Below are 21284 nucleotides of genomic sequence, written 5' to 3'. Positions count from 1 at the left end.
CTGATATCCCATGCTCATGTGTTTCTGCGTTGTGATGTGCCATTGATGTACTGGCATGAGAAAGTAGGTACCTGTGTGAGCAGAAGGCTGTTATGGAGCCTACAAGGAAGTCACCAGGTACCTGACCAGTGTATGCATCCATGTAAATGGTATGCAAAGATGAAGACATGAGTGTTAGCCTTCTTATCCAGAAAATGTTGTTGTTGCTTAGTGGAATTTGGTAAGTTACAGAAAACACTGGCCATACTTCTTACAGTTCTTCTTCCTCTCTTTTCTTTTGGTTTTTAGGAATTTCTCTGGAAGTGGGTGTGAAAACAAACCTGCTTTGCTATCACTGTGCTGCACAGCCTGTGTTCAGTGTGCTGTGCCTGATCTGTCACACTTCTGTCCTTTGCAGAGCAGTCAGTTGTGATGTCAGGTGCAAAGGATTTGGGCTGGGAAGTTGTCAGCTCAAGCGGATTAAATGCTTCACAGATAAAATACTGCTTTGGCAAAATTAAAAATAGTAACAAGTAGTCTAAATGTTTAATCCAGAAATCTTACACACAAACAAAATTATTGGCCCAATAGAGGTTAAAAAAAAAAAAAAGTAATAATAATTAAAAAATGTAATGCTGAAAAAAATATTTTTCACTAATTTCAAGAGGCATTATTGATTATTTTAGGTGCCTTTTTTGTGCAATTGCTAGAAGTTTATTATCTGGGTTGCTTTTTTTTTTTTTTTTTTTGAAAAAAACTATGCAGATGTCTCTTTTATTGTCTGTTAAATGCAAAAGCTGTCCAACCCAAGATGTGGTAAGCTGCTACCAAGGTATATGCAAACTGATAGCCATGAGCCTTTGCACAACTCTGTAGTGTCTTTCAGTTCCTATGGTAATCATTCACCTAGAAAAACAAGTCTGAAAGCAAATATATCTGGCTTTAACAAACGGTTCTCTTGTCTTTCAGAGAGAGGATACAAGCCATGGAGAAACAGATTGCCAGTTTAACTGGTCTTGTTCAGTCTGCGCTTTTAAAAGGGCCAAATACAAGTAATAGCAAAGATGCTTCTAGGTAAAAAAAGAATTCATTAAATCTGTTTCTCTCTAATGATTTCAGTAATCAATCAACAAAAGTAGTATTTGAATGTAACAGTAAGAAAACGCTGAATCTTTTAAAGTATCTTTGCCATCCCCATGAGAATGCTAGGCAGAGAGGAAGAATATGCCAAAGAATAAATAGATATTACTGCATTACTCTTCTTTGTGTTAAAAAAGAATTAATGTAGGTACATCTCTGTGCTTTCTACTGTTTATATACCATTCCTTGCTTAACTTGTCTTAAAACTCATTGAAAAGAAAAAAAACAACCATTCACAAGCTACTGGTGATTTAGATTAAAAATGTGTATGCAAAACAAGGCCATTTAATTTACTGATGAAAAGCCTCACCAGTTTTATTGTTAGTAAGTTAAATTTATAATTTTTCTTTTTATTGCTCAGTGAGAAGATGATGTTGAAAATTGTGTCCAACAAAAGCAGCGCTGATGCTACAGGTAAGATAATTCCTTTGTACTTTACAAATTATTCTAGTATATAAATGGCCCTAGCTTTACTAGCATCCCAGCTTGTAGAAATGTCAACTTTACTTACATTCTGTTAGCTGCTCTGACAGATGCAAAGTTTAAGTTTAGGCTATGGAAGTCAATCACATCTTTGTTCAGAGATGAATTTCTGACAGTTTGAGCTGGAATGAAAGTCACACCTGCAGTGAATGGTTTAAAAAAGATACAGGCTTTTTGTGGTGATTTTTCTAGTGATTAATCTCATCTATAATATACATCTGTCACTGACCCCAGATGTATCTAAATCAGTGTAGAAGGCTAAGCTTTTATTTCCTACTTTTGACACCTGAACTTTAAGGTTATTTTACCAGTAGGATGATTCTATGTGTGTGATGTCACTGAGGAATTCAGCAGTGAGCTAGATAGTACTTTCCCTAATGGAGCCATATTGATCTGTTACTAATTATTAGCGTGCTCCTAAATTGTTCTGAGCAAGTCGATTATGGCCAAGCCTACAAGATCTGGTCTTAATTTAGCTTCCCACTCGAGAGCTGCTAAGTGTTTAAACGGTGGAGTTAATGCTGTTGTGAAAGAAGATCTCCATGTGACTGGAGCTCTTTGTGTTTGGGCTGCTGCTCTTGATGTCTGCAGGGTGTGTGTGTGCGTGTGTGTTTATATGACTCCTCTTCATCCTTTGTCATGCACTGAATGCAAATAAAGGCAGTTCCCTACTTCCTGATAAGGCTGTTCCCACAGGGTGGTCTGTGCTGCAGCAGGTAGTAAACCACACACATTTACTAGCAAATCTGTTCTGCTGGAGCTGTTAATTCAAGTTCAGGATTCCTGTTTATCTGGAATTGCAGTATGTCTTTCTAACCAACAGAAGTCAAACCAGACCTGGAAACTATCAAGCAAATGTAAGAGAGTGCAAGGTAATGTCCTGGAGCTGGAGCTTTGCTCCCAAGCCATTCTCTGGCCTGGTTCCAACTCTTCCCTTCTGGCTGGCTCCTGACTGGGGAGACCAATACTTGAGGCTGTGAAGAAATAAGCTGTAATTTATCAGTTTGAGGCAACTTATTGAAAATTCCTTCATTTTTTAAAACAGCTGCAAAATGCACTTAGGCTTTTCTCTACTTCCTTGTCATTAATCACTGCAAATTTATAGTATTTCCTACTTGCATAGGCCACATATCATGCAAATAACCTATACAACAATCAGAATATGCAGATACACTGCACTGGGGTGGATGTCCCGATCTAAGTGAGCACTGCTTTTATTAGGAATTTAGCCCAGGTGGCCTCCAAAGGTTCACTTTCGACCTTCTCCTTTTCATGTGTTCATATGTGAATGAATTGCTCAGAAAGAAGTGGGAAATTAAATGATATTCATTGGAAGGACTACACCACGGAAAGCAAGGGTGGAGATTCTTTGGCCTGTAGATCATACCCAGTCCAACAGAATAGCATGGTTCATCTGACCAGCAGCCAGTTTATGCTGTCATTCCCAAAGAGCCTTCACTCCTTTGTTGTGTAACTGGAAGCGTGTGCTTGAAATGGCAAAATTACATATAATAAATAGATGTCCTAGCATGGGAAGCAGGAGTGGCCAGTTTAATTTACTGTCAAAACATGAGATCAGCATCTGCCAGGTGCTGACAGAAACACTGACTCTGTCATACAGCCATGCCCATACCCATCATCTAAGTAAGGATGCTACCATTTCGCAACCAGGCAGTTGAATCTAGATTATTGTCCCTTCCAACCCAAGACATATAATTCTGTGATTTCAGTTTAATAGATACCATTCTGATCACTCGGGAAGATAGAGAAAGGGCAGTGGGTCTGGACACGTAGCCATGCAAGGATCCAGCACCACAGAGTATCATTGTAACTCCAGCATCTGTGTCCTAAACCCTGCCCTTCCATTATGACACAGCCACAGAAAAAATCAGAAAATTAAACTGTAGTGTGGAAAGGGAAACAAGGTGTGGTGCTCACCATGCTAACTGCTTGGGCATTGTCAGCCCTATCAGCTAATACTGAGGACTGCTATCCTAAATAATAGAATATTCTGCATTTGTACCTGCTTTCAAAATTACGTATAATGAGAGACAGTAAGTCAGACACAGGCAACCTGTCAAAATATACAGAATGTTTCTCCTTTAAGTAAATATGCTTGGGTTTAAAAGGACCTGAAGCATACTTTTACAGGCTCCTTTTTTGTTCTGCAATTCACTCCAATCTTTATTAGCCATTAGACAGTTGACTTCAACAATTCCAGTTGACAGCTGCATACTGAGATACCAGTTTTAGCAATTTCAAAGGCTATTCGCCAGAAAAAGTGGTATAAAATGTTGATTGAGCAGTCCTTTCTAGAGCAGTGGTAAGCAGAAATGTGAATTACTTCCCATCCTGAACAATAAAACATCTGTGCAGGATAAAATTGGTTCATCAATGTTGAACCAACATTGTATTTTATAGTATGTGTTCCAGTGATGGGAGACATGCATACAAAAATAGAGAACTAGCTCATTTTGGGAAGGGAAACAAACTAAAATTTGTAAATCTTAGATACTTCTGTGTATCTAGATTGTGAATGCTACGTTCGGTATTTCATATATATTACACTGTTGTATTTAATGTGTTCTTGCTTTGCTAGTCTTTAGCCACATTCTTTACCCTCAGATATTAGAGCCTAAACAAATTTTACCTATTTTCCACTAGGGTAAATGGGCCTGTAATAAAAACTGTCTGCTTTTCTTATGTTTTATTGCTTTAGGCTCAATTTTTTCACAAGAGGTGAGTTCAAAGAGCAGTAGACTTCCACATTCTAGCTGTGTCTCTCCTATTCATGTTTGGATAAATCTCATGACTGAATCCTTACAGCTTTTCTCAGTTCTTCAAAGGTGAATGGCAGTCAAGGCATTCTTCATTTAGGAACAGCTCAGTAGCATGTGACCCAAAAAACCAAGCCTTACTAAAAAGATCGTAAGATTACTAACAAATATTCTAGGAAATGCTCACCCACTCTCTTCTGCCATATTTTGTTCACTGAGTAGTAAGAAAGATAGATTAAATGCTGCATTAACTGTTTAAATTTATATCAGTTATATCTTGGATTGGAAAACAAAAATGAACAAAACCAGTTGTTCTTTGCCATTTGCTACCCTGTTGGAAGAACAGGAAGGAGATTTCAGTACTTCCTGAAAAGGGTCCAGGAGCCTTTCTTTCTCAGCTAGCACTGCCAGTACAAATCAAGAGAAGGAGATGGAACAGAGAGAAGTATTACCCATGTAGTGCCCATATTTGATTCCTCACTATTTGTGACCTGTGCTTGTCAGAGAATTTCTTCTCTTGTGCCTATCTATTTGCATTTTTCATATGCACAACCCTTCTTGTAATGATCTGTGAATTTAAAAAATTGTCCATATCTGGTTGCTTATCTCACATTCAAAGATAGATCATGCCAGTTCTTGAATGCAGTCAGCATATCCAGGTATATCATGATCCTGAATTCATTCTGAATCAGCAAGATAAAGTGGTACACAGATATCTGTAGAACAGTTTGTTCTTTTGAGGTTGCTTTGGTGTCTGACCATAACATCTTGATAATGATGAAGTTGCAACCTCAATGTTGCATTTGTCTGTTTGTTCAGTGGATTCTAACCGGATGATAAGAGGACTGAGTAACTGTCACATGGCTCCCCAAATGATCACAGTCACAGAATGGCCAGGGTTGGAAGGGACATCGAGGATCATGAATCTTCAACCCCCCTGCCTCATGCAGGGCCACCAACCTGCACATTTAATACTAGACCAGGCTGCCCAGGGCCCCATCCAGTCTGGCCTTGAACACCTCCAGGGACGGAGCGTCCACAACCTCAGCCTGTTCCAGCACCTCACCGCTCTCTCTGTAAAAAATTTCCCCCTGACATCCAACCTAAATCTCCCTTCCCTCAACTTAAAACCATTTCCCCTTGTCCTGCTGTTATCACCCCTTTCAAAGTTGATTCCCCTTCTGTTTCTAGGCTCCCTTTAGGTATTGAAAGGCTGCAATGAGGTCACCCCACAGCCTTCTTTTCTCCAGCCTGAACGAGCCCAGCTCCCTCAGCCTGTCTTCGTTGGGGAGGTGCTCCAGTCCTCTGATTATCTTTGTGGCTCACCTCTGGACCCTCTCCAACAGCTCCCTGTCTTTCTTGTACTGGGGGCTCCAGACCTGGACGCAGTGCTCCAGGTGGGGCCTCACAAGAGCAGAGTAGAGGGGGACAATCACCTCCCTGTCCCTGCTGGCCACCCCTCTTCTGATGGAGCCCAGGATACCATTTGCTTTCTGAGCCGCAAGGGCACACTGCTGGCTCATGTTAAGTTTTTCATCTATCAAGACCTGCAGGTCCTTCTCTGCAGGGCTGCTCTCAAGGACCGCTCCTTCCAGTCTGTATGGATGCCAGGGATTCCTCCGGCCCAAGTGTAAAACTCTGCACTATGCCATGTTGAACCTCATCAGGTTCATCTGGGCCCACCTTTCTAGCCTGTGGAGGTCCCCCTGAATGGCATCCCTTCCTTCCACTGTGTCAACCGCACCACTCAGCTTGCTGAGTAATTTGGGAAGAAACACTTCTTGATGTCTTCCGATGGCCTTTTTTCTAACCTGCTCTTAGCATTTTCAAGAGAAAAAGAAATTCTGGAAAATGGAAGAAAAGCAGTGTCAGCGTGATGGCAAAGGTCAGATGTTGGGGATTGGCAGCTCTGTTCCTTGCTTTCCTTAGCCTGGGCAGATAGCACACCTTTCTCTTTCCTGCACCGCAGTTCCTTAGTGCTTTCAGAATGGAGATAACTTGTAGCTTAGCTCATTGGCCTTTGTAAAATAAGTTAACATTTATGTTTTGTCCAGAGTACTAGGGAATTTGAGAGGATTTTTTTGCTTCCAGCCTCCCTTACCTAGCTCCAACATGGGTTTATTTAAAGAGCTATGCAAGCCAATGCTGTTCCTTTCCCTTCAGCCCATCTGGCTGTACATCTAATCACAAAGCTACAGCCTGGGCCTACTTCCAAAAGAGAGCTATGCTCCCTAGACAAAGCAGCCCCTCATTCAGCCGTCCTTTTATTCCTTTTTGATGAAAATATGAATCTCGGAGAAAACAACCGCTGATCCTCACTCTGCTCCTGTGCCCTCTGGTTGTACGGATGTTTTTGTGTGTCAGTTCTTCAGGAGTCCCTTGTCGTGCTTTGTGGCCTCTGAGCACAGTGTGCAGCAGGGCTGTGGTGGTAGCTGAGGTGCATCATGGCAAGAAGAGGTGGCTGGGGTAGCAAGGAGGAGAGATGGTTTGTAGGGAGTGGAATACATTTATTGTTTACAGAAGCAGATCACAGTCCATCTATACTAAGAGGAAAGCAGGCACCCCATGCTGTGAAAATATGTGAATTGACTGGGTTCCAACATGTGGGGAGAGACTAGAGGGGACTAATTCATTCCTTGGCTGCATAGCCGCAGGGTTGGGGGCTGAGCTTTTGGAGCTTTTTCTTGAGGCAAAGAATAGCAGGAAGGTAACTGCGCTTTCAAAAATAGTTTGAATTTGTGGCTAGGGATCAGAACTCATGGAGGCTTATCCACGTTTTTCAGACTCTCTGGTGATTTCTGTCTGTAGGGTTTATGAACTAAAAAGCCTTTTCTTTTAAAAGTGCAAAGCCAGTACATGTGGGAGGAAGATACATGCTTAAGTGTAGGAAAAAATGCAGTGTACGTGTAGACAGGTAAGTATTGGCATATATTAGATTGAAGCACTGAGTGGGTACAGAGTGGCAGTGAACAAGCAGTGCTTATTTCTTAAGGGTTGCTTTCTGTTAAGCAGCTCTTTGAAAGTCAAGAGAGCACTGAATCATAAGGAAGTATGGCAAAATGCAGAGCAATTTGCTCAGCACTAACATGAAGAGTGCCATGGTTGAAGCACCGAGAAGGTCTGGCTGGAGCACATTTAGGTGGAGTATAGCATTACAAGGGCCAGCACCACACTAGAACAGCTTTTTGTTAAAGCACATCTTTGGAAACCTATGGCATGGCACCCCATATACAGCTCGTGTGCAACCTGTCCTTTTTCTGACAAGATTTGCAAATGTAATTAAAGCAAGAAACATGATTCTTGGGACTTTCTGAAACCTGGTTTAAATTCCCTCCTTCAAAAAAATGAATGCCTCTCAGATGATTTTTGAGGTATCCACATGTTGGCAAAATAATAACAATATGTTGTTATGCTGAGCAGTACCCACCCGGGCACAGTTGGAGATTTTATTTGTTGATTACTAGAGATGAATGGAGGTGAGGCTGACCACTCTTGGTTCCATGCCCTTACCAGGCAGAAAAATGTGTCATGACCTTCTTTGCACTGAAAAGTTGCTTCTGACAGGCAAAGAAAAGCTCACAACACTACTTTTGGCTTGATTTTGTTGAATCTGGTAGAGTGTGTGTTTGTGGGAATAAATTCAGACCGAGGTCCCTGTGCACAGTTGTTATTTATCAGTTATTTATCAGTTTTCTCAGATGTTTGGTTTTAATCACAGAGAAGGAAGAAGGTGCAAGGGGGATGATGACATGGCACAGAAGTTTGGGGAGCTGCAGCCATACTGTCATGTGAGCTTGAGAGACAAGGTGACGCTGTCGATCAGTGGCTGTGCAGTGCTGCATAGTGTTGGGCATAGAAGAATGGAGTGAGTCCTACTATTAGCCTGTCATTTTGCCTCTTGGCAGTGGGGAGGAGAAGGGACACATTAGAAAGACAGTTTGAAGAATATGGAGCATTTAAGTGCGTATTGCCAAAAGACAGTTGTAACATGACTTCTCGCTGATGAGCTGGTATTTAGCCTGTAAATAAAGCTTCTTCCCAGGTATTTGAGACTTAAAAGAACAAGCTTGGTATTGATGCTGTGTGGAGGAACAGCATTACTTAATGAGGAAAGCCTTGTGATGACTTGGCTTGCTTGTTGTATGCTGTATTACCTTGTAAATGCAGTGCTGAATAAATGACTGTCTAAGGGGGAGTAGTAGGCTGCAAATTGATTGGAGAGCAGTTCACTACCATGCTATTATTTCATTCCTTTTCTCTTGGTTTTATACCTTTGCTGTTGAAGACAGTTGACAGAAATAATGCAATCGTACTTTAAGCAGCAGAGCCCAAATCTCTATAGAAACCTTTTCCCCATGCTTGGCAGTTTGAATCTCTTTCCAGTGATAATCAATCACAGTCCAGGACTCCTGTGAATTTGCATCAAGTTGCTCCAAAAAGGCTCCAGAGAAGACAGACCCAAAGCTACTTGCAGCACCAATTGAATTTGCTGCTGTTCAGTATAATCTGCATTTACAGCTAATTTTCCTATCTCAACTATTTGTGGTAGGAAGCAGTTTTGTCATAATGCAATACTCTGATATGGTTGAGGTTCCAGCACAGATACATTCAGATATTTTATAGTCTCTCCTCAGCATTTTACTGAATGGTAAGATGCCAGTCCTCTCATTCACAGCTGTGATTTTCTTCTCTTGTCCCTCTGTGTGAATTGCATGTGGATTCAGTGTAGAGAGAAAGAACCATGTTTGCACTTTCCCTGCTGGTAAGCTCAACTTCTTGCTGCTGCTTACTTGCAGGTGCTGCTAACTTATCTGGGGGGAAGAACACATTGGCAACAGTGGAATCAGCTGTCATTCATCATCCTGCTGGAACCCCGTCAATGCAAGTCAGCCTGCATGGTATGAAACGCAATGTGTCAGATCTACGACTGCAGCTGCATCATATGAAGCAGCTACAGGTATGACTAGGGAAAGTGGGTGTTCAGTACACACCTTTCTTTTTCTTTCTTACTCTCTCTCCCTTAGTACACATGTGATTTGAAGTAGAACTATATAGAAAAGCAGAGTCCCAAGTAGCCCAGACACAAAAGCATTACTGTGCCAGTATGCGCTACTTGAATAATCCTAGAGGTATGAGAAGTAGCTGAGGGTAACTGTTGCTTCTCAGATATAGTGAAATAACTTGATTTCTAGCTTTGTTGAATGACACTAGACATTAAAGTGGCAATTATGTTATAATAATATTAAGTCTGTGATTACAATTTGGACTCTGCTATGCTATGTGCTGTATAAACATGTTCGAAGAGCCACGTTCCTGATCCATACTGTTTATAGTTGAGACAGCTTTTAAGTTTCTGAATAAACAACTTTGATGTAAGGAAATGCAAATGTAGCTGAGGATCAGTAGGTATGCATTAAGCCAGAGTTTGAGTCCTGTATTTACAGAATGCAGAAGAAGAACTAACTCAAGCAGCTAGGGGAAAGGATGATTTCAAAAGTTACTGCAGAGGTTTGTTGTGCCATACTTAAACTCACATTTTTGCCAGGACCTTCCTAACACACGTCAAGACTTGAGAAACTACGAGAAAAGATAATAACAACGAAGAGTTAACCAAAACTGTCTGTTGATATACATAGTCGTGCTACCAACATAAATATGTGCTGCTCATCTCAGACACTGTGAAAACAAATGTATGCAGCTGTACCTTCACTTAATTAGAAACTGAAAAACACTGTGTATTGTCTCAGAAGATGTAAGAAGAGCTAAAGCAATGTCTTACAAGACAAAGTGTACAATGAGGAAAACGTCAATACTCTGCCAGTCTTCCTTGTCTGGAAAATGACATCACATGTTTGGTATTGTAGGGCTGCAGCTACTGCTGTCCCTACTAGGGAGGTTTTGAATATAGGAACAGTTCTGTGTCCATCTCCTTTGTTTTGCTGATGAATTTTAGAGCAGAATAATAATAATACAATATAATAACAATATGATTCAGAACGATTCATCAAATATGATTCCAGTTTTTTAACAAAAAGAAATTGAGTTTGAACCAGCCATGGGGCAAGGGAACATAAAGGTGAAGCGAATAAACATCAGAGTGATGAAAATGTAACTGAGAGAGAAGGTCCTGTTGCAAGTTCCTATCTTCAGTTTGCTGGTGATGAAGAGATGTTAGAAGGTGTTTGTGACAAGCAGTTGAGTCAAGTAGGTGACCTCTGCCTGTCACACAGCTCCCATGATTTTACTTTTTCAGTAAAGCTGACTTCCTTGGGATCTCTACCCTTACACATTATATATGAGTGGACATTGTTGCTTGTTTGTGCTTCAGGCCACTGCAACTCCTCTGCCCTTCCATAACTCACTGCCAAATGACCACCAGCTGCACTTGCTATTTGGCCTTGCAAAATAGTATAGAGACTGCAAGTGTTGCACTGGTTGCAGTGAAAGTACTATTCTCATAGGGCCTACCTGCCAAGGAGGTGGCCTTTCCCCAGCTGTAGCTTGTTTCCATGGCCTTGCCCAGGGCAGTATCCTTGCTTATGTACCTTGCTTTTGTTAGGATGCGTTGGAGCAAAGAAACTTGTACCATCTGAGCAAATGATCACTGCCAATGAAGTCTAGAGTAGGGAACAAAAAGGGATAGATCCAAAGTGGTCTCATTAAATCCAGCTGACTTCCCTTATTTCTAAAATGATAGCAATTATGGGTGCCTTATGCCAAAAGTATGTGGGCAAATTTGTGATAGTTGGATGCAAGAACTTGTAGCTTAAGGGAAGTTCACGCATCTTACATAGAAATTACATTCATGAGACTGAGATTGTTTTTGTAATGTTCCTGAAATGGTGGAGGTATTTTGTACAAGAGTTCACAGCTTGTGAAGCAGCAAATGGAATAGTTAGTTTTAAACTAAAGAGTATGAAAATATCACACTTTGATGGAAAGAAAATTGTGCTCAATTTCTTTGTAAAAGGGAAAAAGTATTTTTTTTGTTTTTTCCAAGTTACGTGCATATTGTCTTTGGCAGTACTTCATATTTGTTTCTTTTGGGTTGTCAGTCAGTTTATTCCTGTTTGTGTGAAATTTTCATCCAGTGACAGTCTAAAAGAAACTTACAAAGAGCTGGAAAAGATGATTGCACAGGCACAAAAGTTGGCAGGATAGCTAAGAAGCAAGAGCAGGACATAAAACTATATTTAATACTGTCTCTGGTTCAGTTTTGAATCGATGGTATCATTGCAAATTTTTATTCATGTGCTTTAAATAGAATCAGAGGGACACGTGATGGAAAGGACCCATCCATTCACATATGCTTTGTCTGTTATGGCAAAATCATCTTTAAAACATTTTCAGCAGGAATTGATCCAGATGAATGGATTCACACAGCGGTTAAGTGTGTATGTTAGCAGATGCAACCAACAGGTTTTGACTGCTTCACCCTATAGTTGGATTTTCACCAGAGATTCTTGAAGCAATGAAATTTGCATACAGCAGTTATAAGACGTTAGATACCATCTTGCTAGTCCACTAGTATCTTCTTTAAGCACTCTGATTTTCAGAGATACTCAAGGAAGCCTAGTTTCATGATGGTGAGATGTTTTCCTCATTGCCTGTGTTCTGTATGTACTTGTTGGAAAGACTGTGGCATGTAATGAGTGCAGTGGGGTAGTTCTGTACTCCTAGGTGATGACAGCCTTTAGCGGCAGGTTTGAAGCAAGCCTTTAGAGTATGTGTTCATGGTATATTATCATTAGCTTGTCTGTACTTTAGAATTTATGTCTGTTCCTACCGTTCTTTAATTGAAGACATTTGAAGGGGAAGCAGTTAGATCTGATTAAGGTTCAGCTTTAGAAATGTGCATGCGTGCTTGCTTTTCCCTCAGTAAATGTATCACTTGCAGGGAAATGAGTGCTGCCAAAAGGATAGAAAATGTAATAATAATACTGTCATAAATGGTACATGATACTCAAATAATCTCACAAGTGTAACTTTGAATTAGACATTCAATTATGTTTTGAACGGCATTATAGAATTGGTGAGACTAGATTTAATCTATGCATGGTTACAAACTTTAGGAATTAGATAATAAGATTCTGCAGAGATCCTGAGCTGCAGGAAGTCAGTCCCTGTTTGTGGATGTGCACTGTGTGTCTGGGAGGTGGGTGGCCTAGAAGCCTCTCCCATCGGGGCCTTGCATGCTCCTGCTGGAGAGGGCATCCCTGCTGTGTAATGAGAAGCAGGGCTATGAATTGATAGCTTGTTTTCCAGTTAGCTGTCTCATGAATAAGAATTTGTTTAAAGTGAACTAGGCTGGTTATCAGGTTATTTTCAATCCTAGAGTATTTGTGAGGAAACTAGGAGTCAAAATCAGTTCCAAACTGTGCAGGGAAATATGCTAAAGTGGCCAGAGACTGCCTTCTCTTCCTTACCGACAGCTCTTTCCCTCTACTCCTGCTCCCTCTGCCTTTTGTTGCCCTTTGGCTGATCACTCTACCCTGCTTAAACCCCTGGTTACTGGTTTCCCTTGATTCCTTCTTTTCTCTACCTGCACCCATCTTTACCTCCCTCTCCTCATCTTCTGTCACTGTACTCCAAGCATAAAGAAACCCAGGTTTGTCAGAAGTAGGTAGGTGTTGGTTGAATTTTCATAGGAATGGCTGAAACGTCTTTTTGACACAAAGATGAATCATTTCCCAAACTTCAAGAGCTCCCTCAAACACTAAGTTTAGGAAGTCCTGAACACACTTGCTTTTTGAAATATTGATGAGTTACATTTTTATTCCCTAATCTTGTTGTCAGAAATGGATGAACTTTTATAAAATGAATGAAACTTTCCCCTGCTACTCAGGAACTAGATAAATTGAAGTGACAAATGCCTTAGCTGTAGATGTCACTATAATAAATATACAACCTCATAATGAACGTATTAAATAAGCATGTTTACTATTGCACACACCCACTCAAGCACACAGACCCCATTTTGGTATGCTGGGAATCACACAGCTGAGGAACATGGAGGTCTGAAATTCTATACACCTGAGGCTCAAGTTTGACTCTGGAACTTCTTCTTGACCTCAGATAAGTTGTTTCACATTTCCGTGTCAGATTTCCCCACTTTTGAATGAGCTGTGAATAAGCAGTATGGATGAAGCTTTACATGCTCATTCTCTCATTTATTAATTTATTTGTGTTTAATTCTTGAAAATATAACACAGTGAAAGTAATGTTTGTCTCAGATAGCTGTCCTGATCTCACTGTGATTTTAATATATTAAATCCGAACACTAATCCTGAGGTAGGGAAAAAGTGTACATGGTCTGTCTTCAAAAGAATCCTGCCTAGTACAAAGCAGCTAACAATGTTTATAAATCTGTACTGTTTCAAATGTGTTCCAGCCTCATTTTTTCCCCTTACTGCTTACACTTATCTTAGGCTGAGTTTTGAGCTTACAACTCCTGCTTATCACAGCCCAGTCTCCTCTGAACACTCTCAGTGAAGTGTTACTCTCTGTCTCATCATAGTCGTGTCACTGGAGAAGGCAGTCAGGCATAATGACTGAAAAGTTCAGAGAGGAAAACTGAGTTTGCTCCTCTAATTCATGAACTGATTGGAAAGAACAATCTGACAGAGGCTTTTGTTCCTCTACTTCCCAGGAATTCTCTTAACTTCAGGAGAAGTCTTGCTGCCTTGTACTGCCTTGTATGTAACCCATTTTTGTGATTCTTCCTATTAAGCAGTATTTTTTCTTTTTATGTTTGCCTGTTAAGCTGAAATATCTAGAAGGCAGTTGAAGGATTGATTGCTAGCTTTAAATTGGAATTTGGTATCCCAAGGTGTTTTTTAAAATCCTACAGTATGACATTGCTGCTAGGCTGACAGAGTTGTTTTGTTTGCCTGCATCCTGAAGTTGTGACTAGATGGAACCCTACTTACTGCTTTGTGCAAACTTGCAATTTACATAAAAGACTTAAGGACTTATAAAGAAGATTTAATTTGTGTGAGTGCTGAGTGTAGCTGCACTAGGGCTATCCACACAGTACAGTCTAGTTTGTTTTCTTAGTTTTGTTTTGTTCTGCAAACTTAATATCAGTTTAAAAAAATGTTTTAGATACTTAACATGAATGTAAGAGAGAATGAGAATGTAAGACAGTAGATCTCTTGAGAAAGAAGTGTGAATGGCCAGCTTTCAGAAAATTGGCCTATTTTAAAAGGTTATTTTGGTGGCTGAGAAAGGTTTTTTATTTCACAGGTGAGTATGTCTGTCACCAAATTACACTGGATGATACAATCCTTTCTCTGCCACTTGAGAGTGAAATATTCTGTTCTGAGAATGACAATGCATTCCAGCTCCACCATCGATGTGTGTGGCTATCCAGTAGGCATACATATGTGGTACAATGCATAAGCATAAGAGAGATGCACAAAGTGGAAGTCAGGCTTCCAGCATTCTGGTGAGGCGTGATTAATACTTGGTTCATGCTGGACTGAGCCTTATAAAGGGGATGCAGTCCTTACAGAAGTTACACTCTGAAGGTGATTTATTGAACCCAGCATCTTTTGTTCACCAGCTGACAACTAGAAGTTAGATAAACACTTTAGAAGCTAAGTGAATGTGGGTTTTTCTCACCTCTACCATTTCCTCATGAAATAATGTCTATAGGTAAAGATAAAGAGGGAAAGAAGAAGGTAAAAAGTCACTCTAGCTGTAAAGCCGTGTTTATTCCAACCTATTTCTGAGTTCTGCAATGTATTCTGTTGCCAGGGATGTCAGTCAAGCAGGAGAAATTGAAGTTGATTTCTTTTGTGCAACAGCTGCAGAACCAGGAGATGCTGAGGGCAATGGTGAAGAAAGCAGAGCTGGAAATCAGTGGCAAAATGTTTGAAACAGTGAAGAGGCTTGAAGATCCTGTGCAGCGACAGCGCAACCTGGTGGAGCAAGAAAGGCAGAAATACCTCAGCGAGGAAGAAAAGATCGTAAAGAAATTATGGTGGGTTGAGAAAACTCTTAGAATTTGTTGCATTTCACTGTTGTTTTTTGTTTTTGTCCAGAAATATAATTTTTCACCACTGTCTTCAACGAAACAGGGTCTATGCATGCTCTTTTAGCTATGTTCCCTTGTCTCATATTGTCTGTAGAACCAGGTCTGTTTTGTACAAATCACTGGTCCCTGAGTAGGAGTCCTGCTTAACACAGCTCACTGGGCAAGTCCTACCAGCATGAAGAGTATCAACCACTTCAGAATTTGCCTGTAAGGAAACAGATGTCTGTAAGGAACAAGATCACCTGCATCTTCAGAAAGACTCCCCCTACCCTAGCTTTCCTCTTCTGCTTTACATATAGCATTTTAGGGAAACAGAGAAGAATTTTGTTGAGAACAAATGGATGCAAAAGAAGGTAATGATTAGCTTTCATAGCATGGCTGATGCAGGAAAGAGCCACCTAGTCTAACCCCTGTTTGTGCAGGGCCACTCAGAGCAAGGTGTCTAGGGCCACATCCAGTCAGTTTGGAAGCCCTCTAAGAAGGATGCTCCACCACCTCTCTGGTAAACCAGTGTTTGGTCACCCTCACAATAAAGAAGGGCTTCATTTTGTGCCCATCACCTCTTGCACTGGTACTAGCACCTTAGAAAGGAACTTAGCTGTTTTCTTTGTTCTCTCTTTTTAGTTACTTATACACACTGATAAAATCCCCTTGAGCCTTCTCTTCTGTTGGCTAAAATGTCCCAGTTCTCTAAGCCTTTTCTCATAAGAAAGACAGCTCAGTCCCTTCTTCATCTTTGTTGTCCTTTGTTGGGCTCTTCTCAGTATGTCCATGTCTGTCTTGTACTGAGTGGCCCAGAAATGGACACAGCACTCCAGGTAAAGTGTCACCAACGCTAAGTAGAGGGGAAGGATCACCATTGCTGACTGCTGGAAACACTTTGCCTAATGCAGCCAAAAATACCATGAGCCTTCTTTGCAGCAAGAGCATATTGCTGGCTCATAGAATCATTAAGGTTGGAAAAGGCCACTATGATCACACAGTCCAACTATCAAGCCACTGCCACCATGCCTGCTAGACCACATCACTCAGTGTGAAATCTACCTTTTCCTTAACACCTCCAGAGAGCTTTTTCTGCCAGGCTACTACAGCTGGATGACCCCAGCACATCCTGGTGCTAGACATTTTCTCTCCAGGTGCAATGCCAATTGTTGAATTTCTTGAGATTCTTCTTGTTGAGATTTCTTGAGCCTATCTAGGTTCCTCTGGATAGCAGCATGACCCTCTGACTTACCAGACACTCCTCACAGCTTTGTGCCATCTGCAAACTTTCTGAGGCTACATTCAGCCCCATTATCCAGATCGTAAACAAACAGATTAAATAGAACTGGATGCCATTTTGATCTCTGGGGGTATACTGCTAGTTGCTAGCATCCAACTAGGCATTGCTCCACTGATAACCACCTTCTTTCTGAGCTTCAAGTATGAAAGTCAGATTTCAATAGTAAATACTTCAGCTATTGCATTTGGAAGGTAGGGGAAGGTCCTAAATAGGGTACTCAAGTTTAATTGTAATTAGCAGTGCCATTGTCTATCTGAGACTCACTCTTAGAGTAAAACTTACTCATTGGGATTTCCATATAGTAAACTGCAGTTAAAAATATGTGGGTTTTTTTTTTTTCTTTTTTTTTTTCTTTTTCTATGTAAAGATTTTTTATACGAATACCAAGACTGCAAGACTGGTTGGATCCATTTGTTTGCTTCAGTCCATGTTCAGAGTTGGGAGGCAAGATGAGGTTAAAATCAGTGAACAGTTTAACTAGTTCTAATGCTCTCATTTGTAGAATACTATTTGAATATAATTATTTCTCATAGTAGTTCACACCAGATGAATGGCTCCGTAATGCCAAGAAGCTTTATAGTCTGCTTTCATTGGAAATGATAACTGGAGAGCCACAGGAGTACAGTTATTGACAGCTGAAGAAAGTAAATCTTTCTTTTGATCAGTGTTATGTCAGTTGAGTATGATCTGCAACAAAAATTGTGCATCTGTAAAGACAAAGTAGAATGTTTCTGAGGGAATATATATTTTCTGTGAAGAAAAGTTGTGTGCGGCAGTAGTCCATGTTGGTATATATAGCAGGTTTATGGTCTTAACATAGTGTTTCAGTCCCAAGAAACTCACCTGCTGTTCATCACTTTGTTCATATGTATCTCCTTGCTTAGTTTCTAGATTGTTTGCTGTCTGTGGAAGAAAACCACAAACATTTGTGTGATAGTTGTTTATAGGATTGCCTCATAAAATGGATTCTTCGTGAGGTCAAGTGCAGTGTTGTTACTAGTTACAGCTGCTCATTTAGGATACTGCTTTGATTGCAGTATGGCTTTTTATCAGTGTTTACAAAGTCTCCACTGCTTCTGTGCTACTTTAGCTCAGTTATCAAGGGGCAGCATCCTTGTGAAGCAAGTGCATATTGTGCTATGCCAATTTACTGTGCAGCTAAGCAACACTGAATGGGAAGGTATCATTCATTTGCTAATGTTACAGGAATGTGTCTTAACTCATTCATAAGATTTAAATGTTAGCTTAATCTTTTTGGAGATGTGTTGGAAACAAATATTAAACCATACATTTGTTTTTCTTTATGCCCAGTGAAATTTCTTCATCATGTATTTGCAGGCTTGCAGAATCAGTGCTCAGAAGGAAAAGCACATCTGATAACAATGCTTGAAGTTCAACAGTTGTTGCCCTCTTGACCTTTTCTGCATCATAGATCTAAATCAGTTGACTGAGTTCATGCAAGACAGAGCATAAGGACTCAGGCAATACGTGCAAAAGTGTATTTGATGTTCTGTAGCATGAACTACAGCTCCATCTAAAGAAATAAAGGGAATGTTCTTTTTGTCTCTTAAATCTCAGCTTAAAAACCTTTCTTCTGCAAGCCTGAAGATTATCATTGGAAAATTAAAATTAAAAAATATTGCTGGTTTCATGTTGTAAACAGCACAGATGTCAATATACACCTCAGTACAAGTTTTCTGTTGAGCAGCTCTACATAAAACATACAGAATTGTGTCCATGTGTGTCAGTTGTAGCAGGATTACAGTTCAGAGATGTATAATGAAAACCAGGGAAACCAAGGAACACTGATAAACATACAGTTTGTACCCACTTGTAACAGGGAAATATATACTCAGAATTAACTGAACAAGTTTTTACTATCCAGTCTTTTCAGCCAACATTAGAAATGTCATATATTATTCTTTCTGGGTTGCAGGTGCTAGCCTTAAAATTGACCAGACCAAGGGCAAATTGTGACAGTGTGACATATTGCCCAATGAAATATTTCTGTGGTAAGGAACACGTTACAGTTATTAGTGGTTTATTATGTTGTAGGTTATTATAAGCACTTTAATAGACAGGTTTTTACAAGCAGAGTATTTACATTATATCCATCTCTGATGTGCCTGATAGATTTTGATTATAAGTTTGGATTTCCTTGTAAGAATAGCCATGCTCAGAGAGCCAGTAGTAGCAAATGCTTAAGCAGTGTAAGAACAACACTGAGCAACGTGCTCAGAGTGCATCTCCTTCATTTCAGTGACTTTGTAGCTCAGAGATTTTTCAAATGAGATGGCACCTTCATATCCAAATCTCTGTGCATTGTTTACCTTTCATGAAAGTATGCATTTTTATAAATTTATGTGCATTTTGCTGTGTATATTTTTCAAGTTGGAGGAATACTGTAATGAACCTCTTTCACTTTTTAAAATCTCTTATGTGTCAATCAATCCTCAAACTCTAAAATTATGCAAGGCAGAATATTCACTAACTCTAGTCATAATGTTAGAGATTCCCCACTCCTTTTCTATGATCATGGCTTTTCCAGCCTGAAAAGTCCTGGTCTAGTTAGTAGAAGTTAGTAGAAGTTAGTAGAAGCTATTCTGTACATTTCATCATTCTCTTTTCTTTTCTGTAGCCTTTCTAACTCTGCTGTACATTCGTGAGATGGGGTTGGGCAAAGAGGAAAGCCCTGCAGAGGTTGTATGAATGTGGCTACAGGAGGACTTCATGCAGTGACATGGGGATTGTCTCCCTGCTCTGGTGTTCCATTACAAACCCAGTGTCACACTTACGAGGGCTGATTATCAGTTCAGTGTCCATAGCTGTGTATAAAAATTTAGGTTTTGGGAGGTTTTGGGGATTTCTGATTATTTTTCTGTGTTTGTTTTTGTTTATTTTTCTTCTTCATGTGAGCATTACCTTACATTTACTAGGTGTAAACTAAGTGTTTGGATTTTTTTTTCCCTGGTCAGTTAAATTCAGATGATCCATCTGCAGCACTTTGCAGTCAATTTTCATTTTCATTCCCCTGCGTGATTTAGTATCTGTTGGAGGTTTTTTGACTATACTATTCATCCTCTGTTCTAAATCATTTATAATATGTTGAAAAGCACCAGCCCTAGCACAGATCCCTATGGAACCCACCTGTAAGCTCTATTCATTGAGTAAGCTCTTCATTGGATCCCTTCCCTTTATCTCCAGTACTATATCCACAAGAGAATTTCCCTTCTTGTCTCACAGCAACTTTTCTTTCTTAAACGCTTTTATTTAGGTATCTTGCTGAAACTCTTTTGAGCTGTGTCTTGTCTATTTTTGCTGTTTTCTTCAAATGACCATCTGGATTTGTGAAAGCTCTTTCTGTAAGTCACATTAGCACAATATATTTATCCCTGGGTCCACTAATTCTTTATTGTTTATTCTTTTTTTATAGCATCTATCAGTTACACTAGCCTGAAGATGTCAGTCTCAGCAGAGATTACCCCACTCGCTTTTTAAATTTCTGTTTTTATCATCTATGACACTTTCCACTACTCTAGTGCCAAAGAAATTCTAATCAAGAAGTAAGATGCCTAGCATTAATAGTTCAACTGTTTCATCCTTGAGTTGCTTTTGAACTCCAGGGCAAATGCCATCTGGTCTGGGTGATTTGTTGCTACTCATTTTGCAGTATCTGTGAACAGGTTACAAAACAAACTAACAATCTGAGACAGATCCTCTGATGCTTTTTTGCCTAAAGAAAGATCTCAGCATAACAGTTCGTCCCTTCTCTGTAAAACATAGATGTGTTTATCACGTATTAGCCTTCTGAAACTGTATTAAGGTGATGGCTTGTTAATTGGGTTTGCACAATCAGATCTGTAAAACCAAGTTGTTTTCCTGTTTACAGAAGAGAAATGCTGGAGACTGTTCCATCTGTTTAAATCTTTGACTCCCGAGGGATGAAGTTTCTCTTCCCTCAATGTTAACAAGATGAAGCAGTGTAATATGGCATCTTCTGAGCTATACTGGGATCAGTTGTCATGTTTGATAGGTTCACTGTATGGAATTAAAGGATTTTTTTTTTATCTATTTCTACTCAAAGAACAAAACAAAAAGACACTGCCTACTAGTTAGCTGAATGTATATCCTTTATCCCTGTATTTCTGACAGTCATAAGCCTACCAAAACATCCTAGCATTATTCTGTGTTTGCTCATTTCTTTCCACCTGTGAATAAAGTAACGTTTTTGTCTGTGTCTTTTTTTATTCCTGGGGGATGCAAATGCCAGAGAAAGGTGTTTTTCCAGTGCTGAAGTACAAAGACGGGGTGGATTTACCCTATGATTCCCAAAGTAGTGCTGGTATCAAGACATGAAGGTTGAAGAAGGTGCAGGAGTGTAGAACATAATTTTGGAGGGCAGCAATGTCCACTGTAAACTGCACTATAGAGAGAGAGTTACCTCTTTTTCCAGCTCCTTCTGGGAGCTGGAGTCTTCTTTATTGCAATGCAGAGACAGGGACAGCAGACTCCTGCGTTATTGAATCTTCTGCTGCTGGAAAAGTATTGTGAGTAGTGTTCCCTTGCTGCCATCGTGTGGTCCCTT

General features: G+C 40.1%; 1 protein-coding gene across 19 annotated transcripts in view; it reads left to right on the top strand.

Moving 5' to 3' along the window:
• The window catches only part of KIAA1217 (KIAA1217 ortholog), a 345692-nt gene that overhangs the window by 303866 nt on the left and 20542 nt on the right, over positions 1 to 21284 (top strand). For 16 of the 19 annotated variants that reach the window (XM_048951727.1, XM_048951725.1, XM_048951731.1 and 13 more), the window contains 4 exons: positions 949 to 1053; positions 1481 to 1533; positions 9176 to 9336; positions 15188 to 15363. In XM_048951727.1, coding sequence (XP_048807684.1) covers positions 949 to 1053; positions 1481 to 1533; positions 9176 to 9336; positions 15188 to 15363 — 495 coding nt within the window. The remainder of the gene's footprint in view (positions 1 to 948; positions 1054 to 1480; positions 1534 to 9175; positions 9337 to 15187; positions 15364 to 21284) is intronic. The other 3 variants (XM_048951728.1, XM_048951730.1, XM_048951743.1) reach the window with 1 other exon arrangement.

This window comes from Lagopus muta, chromosome 7, assembly GCF_023343835.1.
Source record: "Lagopus muta isolate bLagMut1 chromosome 7, bLagMut1 primary, whole genome shotgun sequence".
NCBI lineage: Eukaryota > Metazoa > Chordata > Aves > Galliformes > Phasianidae > Lagopus > Lagopus muta.
The sequence above is the reverse complement of the archived record's forward strand: the minus strand, read 5'-3'. Positions and strand labels throughout refer to the sequence as shown.